Source organism: Pezoporus occidentalis, unplaced genomic scaffold (assembly GCF_034315485.1).
Source record: "Pezoporus occidentalis ecotype Australia unplaced genomic scaffold, CSIRO_AGI_Poc_V1 ctg39, whole genome shotgun sequence".
NCBI lineage: Eukaryota > Metazoa > Chordata > Aves > Psittaciformes > Psittacidae > Pezoporus > Pezoporus occidentalis.
Genome location: NW_026915713.1, coordinates 5971096 through 5984394, shown reverse-complemented (window position 1 = coordinate 5984394; position 13299 = coordinate 5971096). Strand labels below are relative to the sequence as shown.

The 13299-nt window shown below is 42.0% G+C and overlaps 1 protein-coding gene across 1 annotated transcript; it reads left to right on the top strand.

Annotated features, from left to right (window-relative positions):
• The first annotated feature begins 8455 nt into the window (after nt 1-8455).
• Nucleotides 8456-11669, top strand: LOC134170817 (calcium homeostasis modulator protein 6-like). The gene is made up of 2 exons (XM_062632542.1): nt 8456-9088; nt 10850-11669. The coding sequence occupies exons 1-2, from the start codon at nt 8555-8557 to the stop codon at nt 11264-11266; spliced, it is 951 nt and encodes a 316-aa protein (XP_062488526.1). The 5' UTR covers nt 8456-8554; the 3' UTR covers nt 11267-11669.
• The last annotated feature ends 1630 nt before the right edge of the window (nt 11670-13299 follow it).

Below are 13299 nucleotides of genomic sequence, written 5' to 3'. Positions count from 1 at the left end.
TCACCCAGTATAGCTCTTAATGTTTGTAGTCTTGCCTGCTGAAAGTATGACTAGATTGTGACAGGCCGTGTATCACTGGGAATCTCCTTTTTTCTGCCTTTGCACTGTGATGACATGAAGACAGGCAGAAATAGCAGTGGGGTTATGTTCAGTTTCAAAGACACTATTGGTTAGTTTTTCAATGTTAGGTAATACTAATTTTGAAATAGGTGATATTATTGCCAATCGAAAACCAAGATGCAAGTACTATTGCAGTCTTGTATGGCCAGGCACATCCTTTCACTGTCAGCCAGTGCCATAAAATTGCCCCAGGATAATTCAAAGAGTTATTATGCATGATAAGCAAATTACCTATGCTTGTGTATCCATGTCCTCTTTGAGGACAAAGGAAAATAAAGAGCTGTGGTAGCTTTTAGCCTTTATCAGGCTAATGTCAACAGTGGAGTTAATACAAATACTTCACTTTATTTCACATCTGTGCACATTTACACTATGTCAATTTGCTATTGCTTTGAGCAATCAGCTGTAGAAAACCAGCCTATACTCTAGAAAGCTTTTGAGAAATACCTGCATTTCTTTGTCTGCTTCATAATGTGGCATTGAATTCTAGTACGGGATTTGTGTAGTTATCAAATGAAACTGCAGAATTATAGAGATGAGAAAGCAAGGTGTGGTTATGCACATTAGATCTCATTTACACTAAACTTCCCTGCACTATTTTAGCAATGCAAAAGGAAAAAGGTGGCTGCAAGAGCTGCCCATACTCACAGCCAGGTCTTAAAGCAGCTTTTAAAGCAGACCAGCATTCAGATGAATAATGTACACGTGGTGATGGGGTGAAGGGAAATGAAATGTTTGAACCAGTCTGTTCTCCTGAAAAGGAGACCAGACCCATTTCAGCATGAAGTGGGATCCCAAGGGTTTTCCAACCTGTGCTTGCACCCCATACTTTTCTGTTATAGATTTATGAGTTTCTTATATATGACTGTCATTACTGGCCATTCTGAATTGCACTTAGATAGATGTAACTTCAATTCAGATAGGGCAACTAAAGTTTGCTTCAACTAGCTATGAAGCCGTAATTGTGCTGAGTATATTTCATATACAGTATTAATCTTGTGTACTTTCTGACTTACTCTTTTCCAGGCCAGAGCCCTTAAAAAGTCCCTCTCCAATGGCTGTGCTTTGTTTCTGTTCTTTGCTGCCATTCTTCATGTCTCTCTCATTTCAAATTAGAAGTAAATGGAAGGACAGATGGTTCTATCTGATCAGCAACCAGCAACCCAGGCTGCTGGGTAGAAGTCTCTGTGTCACAAGGAACAGTTCAAGCCCTCAGGTGGCAGTATACACTGAAAAATCTTGAGCTGCCCTTCTTTTACTAGAAAGTGCGGTGAGGAAGAGCAGGTAAAAAGGGTCAGCTCAGATAGCCATACTGGCTGGTGGGAGGGCTGGAGAAAGTTGGTGTTCCTCAATGCCTGCTGACGCAAGAGAGGATGCTGTCCATGCCTTTGTGTCCTTTGACTGAAATACAGGAGAGAGGCAGGCTCAGTGAGCCTTATGTCCATAGCAGAGGCACATAGCACTAGTTTCATCTTTCTTAGGTATACTCAACAACTTTTGAAATGTGTCTGTATGGTACTCAGTAGTGAAGTTAACTTTCATTCCCTATTTTAAATGGAGTTACAACACTGAACTGTTTCTGGCACATGCCTCTGCTACCATTCTTATTCTCCTTCTTTTTGGTTTCTAAAAATGTTAATATTCTGCATCTCCAGCTGCAGGAAAAGGTGGCTATCCTATAACTGGGTGTATGTTGATTGGTTCCTGTAGTCACCTGAGACACCACTGACTTCATTCAATTTCTATTCAATAGCTGATGTTCAGTCATGCATGCTTCATTTCAGGGCTGCAGTCTAAATTAGTCTAACGTTAGTTCAGTGTATTCTGAGGAAACTGAATGGAAACTCAGCCCACAGGTAGCTGTATATAAGTTTGAGGGTGAAATCTGGTTCTTAGATTTTTCAATGATTTTTTTTGAGTCCAGATAAAAATTAGCTATGTACGTTATATACATCATTGTAGCTAAGGAAGCAAAGGGAATGGAGCACATATTACCTCATTTTTTAAAACTTGTAAGATCAAAGCTCATTCTGAAGGATTATATTTCTGAAACACATCAGATTCTTCTCTTGGCCTATGTACTTTCCCCTGATGAAAAGTTTTTCTTCGTCTTTGAAAGCATATAGTGATTGGAAAATAGTTGTATTTCTGCACTGGGGCATTTTCACCAATTGGAGATGGGGGAAAGGGACATACTACCATGAACTGCAGAACTAGTTAATCAGTTAAAGTTTAAAAAGAGGAAGGATTAATTGAATGAGAAGTACAGAGCATAGTTTGTAGCATATGATCAGGCAGCATGAGGACACACACACAAAAGGTGTGGAACAGAATGAAATCCCAGCTATTCAGCAATTCCAAGACAGCAAGATATGATGGCATAACCTGAAGAAAGCAAGAACACGTAGAATGGAAAACATTTATAATAAAAGTATAGACATATTTGGGGCTTAACGTGCAAAAGTAATTTGCAAAGTAATTTTATAGCATTTCATTTTCCATAGTTAGTGAGAAAGAGTGAGCTTTGTTTTCTTAGAACTGACTAGTTGTTTACCCAGGGTGATTTACCTGATTTCAAATGAGTTAACTCTATAATCTGCCTCACTAAGGCTCCTTAATTTCATCATAAAACCAGACAACTTCTACCTTTCTAATCCTATGAAAATATCATATATTTTCTTACAAATTCAGCAAATATTTTTCACTTAATTCACAACCAACACTTTAAGAATCACACAGACTTATTTATGGCATGCATAGATTGAAGATTACTCTAGATTGACCAGTAAAGCCCTCACACTGCTGGTTGCTGTAGGACACTCAGGCTGAGTTACAGGACCCTCCCTGTTCAGGAATGAGACCTGTAGTGGACCTGTAGTGTTAAAAGAGCAGCAGTAAATTATAGCAAGAGAAAAAACAGTGCAGTTGGCTTGTGTGACTCTGCACAACAGCTCACCCATCAGAGCCTCCTTCAGAGCTACAGTTGGTTTTGCAGACCTGATTCCTTCCTCCCATTAAAACCTGCTTTCAGCCAAAACTGCAAATAAATGTAATGCCTTAAAATAGCAGTATAATGTACACAAATGTGTGTAAGCTGTACATGCACATTCACAGTGCTATTTCTTGGGCTGCTGCTCTGCTAAGTGTTAGTGCTACTAATGATTTATGTGGTGCCACTGAGCTGTGTGACACTTCACAAACATGTGAAAAGACTGGTTCAACCATAAAGTCAGAACAACTCCCTTGGTTTCACAAACTGAGGGAATGGGCCCCCAGGGGAGGTCAGTCCACCTGGAAGGTAGGTGCAGATATGCTTGCGGACAGCACACCCACTGGTTAAGTACTGATTTCAGCTGGAATGAGACAAAAGGCATTACAAGAATTTTCCTAGAATAAAACGACTTTTCTGTATGTCTTTCTGAACTGGACACAGAGAAATGCAGCTTACAGCTCTTTCACTTGAGCAAGCAAATGCAGTTGTTATAAAAAGAAAACCAGTGCTGAGGTGCTCTTTTCTATTGCATCCACAGATGAGTAAGATTTTAAATTAATAGTGTGAAGAGGAAGTTGAGCTTAATAAGAATAATTGCAGGAATTTGGGACAGGATGGGCCTTGGTCAGAGCTGCTAGAAAGAGAATGATTTGTAGAAAAACAAAACCTGCCTTTTGCTATCCCAAACAAATAGCGATGCCTCCCAGCAAAAAAAAATAAATAACCAATTGTAAGGACTTACTAACATGACTAAACCAAGATCTACTCAACAGGTAGATCTCAACAGCAAAGCCCCCAAGCATGCATGCACACAGACACACAGGCTGCATTTAAGACTAGTATTCTGCATTTGATACAACCACAGAACTAGTTAGACAACAACTTTTTCCACATAGAAAATGCTTAAGAATCACTGAGCTGCAGGTGAAAGGATAGAAATGAAAACATTAAGGACAAACTCGATTAAATATTAAACAAGTCAATTTGGTTTCAGCTGATTCTTTCATTTTAATAAAGTATATTTCAAAATGAAAAGATGTTTCAAATAACAAAAATAGTCATTCTGTTCTAAAAATGTTCATGTTTTTCATTCTGACATTGTTTTCATCTCCCTTGGAAGGCAGGACATTTATTGCAAATCAAGGCAAAACCAACCATTAAATTGGAATTCTCTGTTCTTTAACAAAACCTGTTTTTCTGCACACTTTCCAGTTAATGCTTTACAGCTGTTGCAGCGAGACAAGTGTTAATTTAGATGGCAAGAAAGAGCTGCCCTGGGGCAGTAGGGCTCTGAGGTGAACAGTGTCGAAAGCAGCTAGGTGTAGGGCTCCGCACCCCCTGCCTTTCCAGTTCCTACTGCACAGGGCATCCTCCATCCCCTGCGTCCAGAGGCTGCCCAAAGGCTAGGCTCACCGCAGCCATCGCTAGGCCTCACTCAGCTCCTAGCACAGCTACTCCCCCACTTACCAACCAGGGTGGTCTCTTTTACCTCTCCCACCTCTTCCTGTGAGTGTTTACTGGAAGTATGTTTGCTCCGAGTGGAGGTTTAATCCTTTTCCACACAGAGCTCCCCTCCCTTTTTCCAGGAAGCTTGATCTTGAAATCATATTTTATTACAGATAAATAAAACACTGCTAGAATGAGGCTCAGAAAGAGAAGTAGCAGGGTTTCTTGGCTGTACTCTTTCCCCTGTGTGGTCGTTATCTGCTCCAGATAGGGAGCTGCTACTGGTCATTAGGTTCCCTTGTTAAACCAGTGGTTCTCAGAGGCAGCCTATGTTCCTATCTCCGTGATGAGGTGCCTTTGCAGTGATTTCACCTTGCTTCTGTTATTTCTGCCATCCCCCCACCTGCTAAAACTTTTTCAGACATGGTGAATTCTGGTTTCAAGGTATGCTACCCATTGCCTCTAGCTGCCTCCAGGTAAAAATCAAGGCAACAATGTTTGCCAATAATACAAACTTATCCTGGATATTTAAAAACAAGCCTCTGCTTTAAAGAGCTGCAGATATACTTTCTTTGACTGACTGACCAGAAAGCAAAACGGCAGGTGAAATGCAGTGTAGAGTAAGTGGTGTTCAAAGTGAAACCAAATTCTGCCTTCAGACATGTATTAATAGACCCAGAGCTGACTGAGATTACCTCCCAGGACTGAGATTATTTTATTTTAATTCACAGCTCACTAAAATATCAACTCAGTGCTTCACGGATGATCAAAAAGCAAAATTCTAGAAATTAATTTGGGCTGCTCAGGCTGCGTGGAGGCCTCATAGCAGCCTTCCAATATCTGAAGGGGGCCCTATAATGATGCCAGAGAGACTCTTCATCATGGACTGTAGTGACAGGAGAAGGGGGAATAGGTTTAAGTTTTGACAGGGGAAGTTCAGGTTAGATACAAGGAAGAAGTTCTTTACTGTTAGGGTGGTGAGGCACTGGAATGGGCTGCCCAAGGAAGTGGTAAATGCTCCATCCCTGGTGGTGTTCAAGGCCAGGCTGGACAGAGCTTTGAGTGACATGGTTTAGTGTGAGGTGTCCCTGCGCATGGCAGGGGGGTTGGGACGAGATGATTTTAAGGTCCTTTCCAACCCTAACTGTTCTATGATTCTATGAAAATGAAGTCATCTCAGCATGTCGTTGTAGCAAACTGTGATTCAGCTCCACCTTCCATGCAGTGCAAATCTGGTATATTCCCCATTTTTCCTCATGTGAAATAGAATGGTTCAGGGTGACAACAGAGATTGAAAAGAAAAGAAGTATACAAAGGTATACATCAAGAAATTAATGACTAAATACATTACGGACTTCTTAGCCTGGAAAAAAGGGGGCTATGATAAAGGTGTACAAGATCAAGAGTTGATGGAGACACCAGCATCAGATCCACTGTTTTGTCTCTTCCCTTCCAGAACTAGGGGGCATCAAATGGGGTGGTGTCAGGTTTGAATGAAGGCTAAGCACGCTTGCTATACGATGGTTTGAGTGTTACAAGTCTGCATGGGTTGAAACTGAAACCAGACAAATTTACAGAAGAAATACATCAGTGGGTGTTAGATGCAAAGGAAATCCCTGAAATGCAGATTCACGGGGTGTGTGTTCCTGATCTTGCTTCCCCTGTCCCTGTGCTCCTCCTCAGTGATCTGCTGTAACCTAGAGGTGACCAGACTAACTGATCTAATCCAGTCTGATTTAGTCTTGCTGGTTTTCCTTCCTTTTTGGGTTATGTCTTTAAATATGGTTTATTATACAATTCTGCTGCATAATAACAAAGCAAAGTCTCCTCCAGACCAAGCCAAGCATTTCAGTTAGTGGCATTTTTCCTCTGCAGCAGCAGCTCAGTGCTGAGCACAGCAGCCACCCACAAAACACTGCCTGCTCTGGCCCCTCCATGCCATCTACTCGGCTGCCCAAAGAGCTGCAAAGAGCCTTTGGAAGGTTTAAATTACCCAAAAGTCCACTGAAAGGAGTTTAGTTTCTCACATAGTTTTGACAAGCCATCGAGTTTCCACTATGCTTGGTTCCTGCAGCCCCGGTTACAGCATGGAATGATACAGGCAGCATCACATCTTGTTATCTTGTCTGAAGGAGCCAGTACCAAAATCAGGATGGCCCAGCTGAAGGGAATATTTCTCTGAGCCTGAGATGAGGATCTAGCTCTGTGCCATGATAATGCTCAGGAAGAATCAGTGCAGTATAAGTTACAGCATACGGTTACAGGATACGGTTGGCTTTCTGGGCTGTGAGCACACACTGAAGCCAGCTCATGTTCATTTTCTCACTGACCAACACCCCCAAGTCCTTCTCCACAGGGCTGCTCTGAATCTCTTCTCTGCCCAACCTGTAGCTGTGCCTGGGATTGCTCCGACCCAGGTGTAGGACCTTGCACTTGTCTTGGTTAAACTTCATGAGGTTGGCATCAGCCCACCTCACAAGTGTGTCAAGGTCCTTCTGGATGGCATTCCTTCCCTCCAGCGTATCAACCGAACCACACAGCTTGGTGTCATCGGCAAACTTGCGGAGGGTGCACTAAATCCCACTGCCCATGTCAGCGACGAAGATCTTAAACAAGACCGGTCCCAACACCGATCCCTGAGGGACACCACTCGTTACTGGTCTCCAGCTGGACATTGAGCCATTGACCACAACTCTTTGTGTGCAGCCATCCAGCCAGTTCTTTACCCACTGAGTGGTCCACCTATGGAATTGATATCAAATTGATGTCAAATTGATGCACCCAGTCAGGCCAGAGAGCTCCTGGTTTATGCAAGAGGCAGGTGACTTTGACTCTAAAATCCCAGATAAGTGGCAAAGAAGATGACAGTGACCACCAACTCCCAGTCCAGCTGCACATCTGGGTGTCACTAAGCATGTGGTGACAGCAAACTACCGCACTGTCTACATCATCTCAGAGAACTTCAGCTACATGGCTGCGAGCAAGTAACAAAGCTTCAACTTCCTTAATTCTGAGTGCCAGTTCACCTCCTCTAGACTTAGACATGGCAAACCTAAGCTAGGAGCTCCTCCAGTGCATGATTGAAAGCTATTGACTCTGAGAGCAAATATTTCTCTGGCAGCCCAGTCCTTCAAGCCCAGGAATCCCTTCCAGATATTTGTTGTACATTATGCAAGCCTTCCACTTCATGCCATCTGCTTAGTTTCTGATGATTCTGGGTGGGATTTTATTTCTGGGCCACAAAGCTGTCACTACCTGCTATGGAGGAGGGAGCCCAAAGTCAGATTCCTGTCAAATGGCACTCTGGTAGCTGTAGCTTCAGTGGAAACTACTTGCTGTGTGCACTGACTAATTTGCTCTAACTACTTTAAAAATATTAACTGCTTAGCTTGAGAAATTAACATGATTATAGTTGACTTTCCTTCCATAAGAGAACAAGACATACTCTACCGCTAATAATAAGGCAGGATAAAAAAACTGTGCACAGTTCTGGGTGGTTTTCTTACATTTTATTCACACTGAATCTGTTGCCTCACTGAAAATCTTCACTAAAAAATGATAAGGTTTAATCCATTGCTAGTTACAATGCATAGTGTGGATGAATACAAAGTATTTTTACAGCAACAAAGACAAATCTTTGCTGTTTTGATGTTGATTACTCGGGGGGGCGTGTTCCACTGTGGTCTCCGCTTAGAATCATAGAGTCATAGAATGGTTAGGGTTGGAAAGGACCTGTAGCTGTACCTGGGATTGCCCCAATCCGGGTGTAGGACCTCGCACTTCAGTTTGTTGAACTTCATGACCCTGACAGTGTGCAGTGAGCCTTTTCTGTTTCCTCTAAGAGCTGCTTCATGACATTGCACCACAGCATCAGCACTGCCAACAGAAAGTGACAACTCTGCAAGCTTCTCTAAACTGGGGTTGGCTTCAGGACGGCTTTATCTTTCCGTTTTCTGACTGACATTTCACTCTCCTCAGAATAAGGGAAGGCAGAACATGGACACCTTACACAGGGTACTGGATTTCTGCATCCGCCACCAGACAGTTCTGAGTTACAGCATTGTGTCCCTGATGACAGCTGCTATCGAGTACATCTTCTTGGCTGTGGTGTTCAAGTGCCCCTGCAATTCTGGGAACATGCTGTATGGCTCTGTCTTCCTCATAGTGCCTGCCTTCATCCTCTTCCTGCTCGGCTACATGATGAACCCCAGGATGTGGCACCTGCTGACTGGCATCTGCACTCCAGAGAAGAGCTGCAGCTGCAGACCCTGGGGAACCTGTGCTGGCTGCTTCTGCGTGCTGCTACAGGTAACAGCCAGAGCTGTGGTGGCCCCCCTCACCTGGCTCGCAGTGGCCCTGCTCAGAGCCAGGTTCTATGAGTGCATGGCCAGTGGAAGCAGCCTGATAAAGAACCTCATGTGTAAAGATAAAGGATCAGAGTGCCACGAGATGCTGGTCAAAATACCCTGTGATGAGAAGTTATCGGAGAAGATATCAAGTGAATTCCTCAGCCTTCAGGCACAGTCCCAGGTAAAGCCTTGCCGCTCTGCTCTTTATTCTACGGGCTTCAACCCTGGCCTCTCAATGTGTGGTGTACACAGTCCCCCCCTCTCACACTGTATAATTATTAAAGGTACACAATTCGCAAAAATTCATTCTCAACAAAACACTATCAGAAAAGTAATGTGTGTATTTGTGCTATTTATTTGGTTTGGATATTTGCATGGCAGTTGTTTGGCACTGCAGTTTACAAAACCTCTTTCAAAGCTGGTCAGGCAACCAGTCTAGACACCAGAACTTTGCACAGCAAGTTTTCTTCTCATTTAACTTAGGCATGGTGCCAGTTCTTCTCTTTTTCCACTTCTCTAAATACCTCGAACTTCTGTAAGCATTCGTTAGCCGTGGGGAAGCTGAAGTCACAAATAGAGGAAGCTGATGTCTCCATGAACCAGACAACCGGCAAGTGAAACAAATGACAGCTTGACTACAAATTTCAATGCTTGAACATATTAATAATTTTCTGGAATGCTTAAAACAGGTATTTATCCTGTTAAAGTGTTCTTGTGCTGAAGGCAAGCTGCATGATCAAAAAATTAGCACTTTTGGGTGGAATTATTTGTTTGAAGTGAAATGAAAACCCCAAATTTTGGCAGCACTCCAGTCTAATTTCTAGGTTTGTTTGGTCATTATCTAGTAGAAAAATCAGGTTTTCTCATGAAAACATTAAGGCTAGTTCCTGGAATTAAGTTTGTAAGAGATTCTAAGTATTTGGGGTTTTATAAGTTCCTGTTTAGTACAAAAGATTATTAAAACAATAAAATTTTTTGCATTAAAAAAACAACAATAAAAGTGTTTAAATCACCATATTTAGCATGCTTCTCCTCCAAGAAAAAGGTGGGGAAAGGGCAAACTATATGACTGAATTCAGAAAGGAGCAAAATCAAGGAAGACTGACTGTAACTGGTGCTACAGTGAAATCTAAAAGAAACCAGTCAAAAAAACCCAGAAAAGATGTGACATCACTTTTATTAGTGACCAATATTTTTAATATCTGATCTACTTCCAATAAAATTAAGAACAAACAAGAGCACAACTCATTTTTCTTTAGCACTTAATGTCTTTCACTTGAAAAAAAAAGCCTGAGGTGAAAGTGGATGCTATGCCTGGAACTTCCAACTAAGTACCACTGGGTACTGGAGGGACCAGCATCTTCTAGGACACCCGCTTTAGTGGAGCTTCTGAGACTTACCTAGGGATGTTGAAATCATGCATGAAACAAGAATGAATTCCCATATTTGATAGTCAAATCCATGTCCTGCATACAAGCACACAGGACACAAGGCTATTTTTTACAGGCTTAGATAGGAGGGAGAGCAGTTACTTTCCAAGATCACATCAAACACAGCCAGCAGGTGTAGTTCACAGCACCAGAGGTGAACACCAGAGGTGATTCTACACCCTCTATACTGTAAATCTGACTACAACGCAGAAACTGCTGGTCAGTATCTTGCCTTTAAGGTTAAGAAACCTGGATATAAATGAGGAAAGAACTTCACCACCTCTTTTTTTGGTATTCATCCTCAATCCAACAACCACCTCAGCAGTGCACAACCTTTTGAAAGCCTAGCTGAACTGTGTGCATGGGATCCCCTCTTTCCTCAGCAAGCAGGCTGTTACAGGCACTCCAGGGTGGTTTTGCTGACAGTTTTCATGTCTGCTTCAATGTTAAGTTCTATACTCCTACACATGACTGTGCAAAACCACCAATAACTCATCTATCTGTTTTCCCAGCTGATAGGATGGTTCCTGATTACCGCCATCATGGCTTCAGCACTGATTGCGAAGTGTATCCGCCGCTGCTGCTCCCCATTTAGCTATCTTCAGCTCAAATTCTGGAAAGCCTACTCAAAAAAAGAATGCGAGCTCTTTGAGGCCAAGGCTAAAGAGCATGCAAGCAAGCTGTCAGAAAGAAATGTGAATTGCTTTTTTGAAGCCACTAACCCAGCACCGTTTCAGACCCCCAGCAATGAAGACTGGCGGAAGATTTCATTTTTGTATACTTTTAATTCACAAGAGCAGCATTACAGCATGCTACACAAGTATATTAACACAAACAGAGGCAGCAACGTCAGACTTGGGAAAGAAGATCAGAATCCCACTGGTTTAGGATTTGTGAATGAAACAATTGCAAGTCAATCAGGGTTTTAATGAAAAAAACCCTTTGCAATACTGGCAATCTTTCAACCCTACTGATATGAGTCTTATTCTATGCTCTTATTGAAATCTATGCAAATTGTATGTAAAAGCTAATCGTTGTAACCCTCAGCAGATTTGTTTAAAAACACACATTACTACTTTTGCTTAAGTACATCTAAATAAATACATCTGTCATGATGGGAGCTTTCATATGTTGTTGTTCATTAAGAACTGCATGTGCAAATTAATCATCATCCACAAAGATGTCAGCATGTACTATGTCAAATTATTACCTAACATCTTGGGGGCATTTGGCAGCTGGACTGACAATACCAAGCCTTTGTACTTGGCAGTATCAAAAAGACAAAATGGAATGGAAGTTTTGATGAGAAATTCATCTTAGTTTATTAGCTCTCGCTTGGAGACCTCATAGCAGCCTTCCAGTATCTGAAGGGGGCCTACAAGGATGGCTGGGGAGGGACTCTTCATTAGGGACTGTAGTGACAGCACAAGGGTTTATGGGTTAAAACTTAAACAGGGGAAGTTTAGGTTGGATATAAGGAGGAAATTCTTTCCTGTTAGGGTGGTGAGGCACTGGAATGGGTTGCCCAGGGAGGTTGTGAATGCTCCATCCCTGGCAGTATTCAAAACCAGGTTGGACAAGGCCTTGGGTGATACGGTTTAGTGTGAGATGTCCCTGCCCACGGCAGGGGGGTTGGAACTAGGTGATCTTAAGGTCCTTTCCAACCCTAACGATTCTATGATTCTATGATTTTCCAAAGAAGGAGGAAAGAAGGGAAGAGCCTATTTTTACTAGCTGAATGTAACTTGCTTGGAAACTTGATTCTTATTATAAACTGAAAATATAACACACAAAAGGAAAACAAGATCTAATTTTCTATGTAAAAAACAGTTTTTTGTCACAGTCAGTTACTTGCTCAGTGCTCTTTCCCTTCTAAGAAACCTGATGATAATAACAAGTATCCAACTTGTTACTTGTGCCTCCAGAAAGCATAGTTCAGATAAAAATGTTCCATTTTACCTCTCCTATTGAACAGTTCATCTGTTCATTGACATCTAAGGAAAGGTAAATCTACTGCAGAATGTCATAAATGAGAAAGAAACAATGTCCCAGTCCCACTGCAGTGTCAAAATGTTCCTTGTTGCAGCAGGGCCAAGGGTTTAACTCTTCATCTCATCTCCTGATGAGAAACTGCAGTGAAAACACCCTCAGAATTCACGTTAATCCCCTCAGCTGCATCTGGGTGGGGAGTTGCCACTTCCTAATCACAGTAGCAACTGCCAGGGTCTCGTTAACAAAGTTGCCTTGGCATTCCGGGGGAGACACAGAGCCAGCCTTTCTAATTGAAATCAGTAAGGAAAATCTACAAATTGTATTCCATATATATCTTGAAGTTCGATGGCAATGTTGGCAGTCTATTTTTCACAGATAAAGTGACTTTTGGGAGAAGGAAAATACTACGTATAAGGATAGAAGCAGGTATTTATATATTGGTTTTGTATGCAGTCACGTTGGCATTTTTATTTTTTTCTCACCTTCACATAACACTCATATCTTCTGTACATAATTACATTTGTAATGAAAGAAACTGTAGAGATAAGCTTAGCACATTTGTGAGTGCTCTGTTAGATACCTTCAAAAGAAGGAACACTTCTGTGAATATGCTACCAAGCACGACAAGCAAAAACTGTCTGCATAGGGTAGCTACTGTCAGCAACTAATGGTAAGGCAGTGTGGATCACTGTTCTGTCCATTGTTTACGACCATTTTTCTAACTGACATTTACTTACTCCATCTTTAGAACAGAATGGATGAGGTAATCCAGTGCAGGAAGAAAATACAAAAAAAGCTAACGGCAAAACATGTGTGCATTGAGCATGTCTGCCCAGCACAGATAACAATAAAAAGAGAAGAACAGTTGGTTGGTAGGATGTTGCTGGAGGAAAGAAAAATGGCCATTGCCTTGCAAAGGATCTTTTTGTGGTCAGCCAAAGTCACAACATGTCCAACTCAGCCAGCTGGC

Coding starts and splice junctions, on each gene's coding strand:
- LOC134170817 (XM_062632542.1), top strand. CDS start 8,555: ATGGACACCTTACACAGGGTACTGGATTTCTGCATCCGCCACCAGACA. Junction 9,089..10,849: donor GCCTTCAGGCACAGTCCCAG/GTAAAGCCTTGC, acceptor CTGTTTTCCCAG/CTGATAGGATGGTTCCTGAT.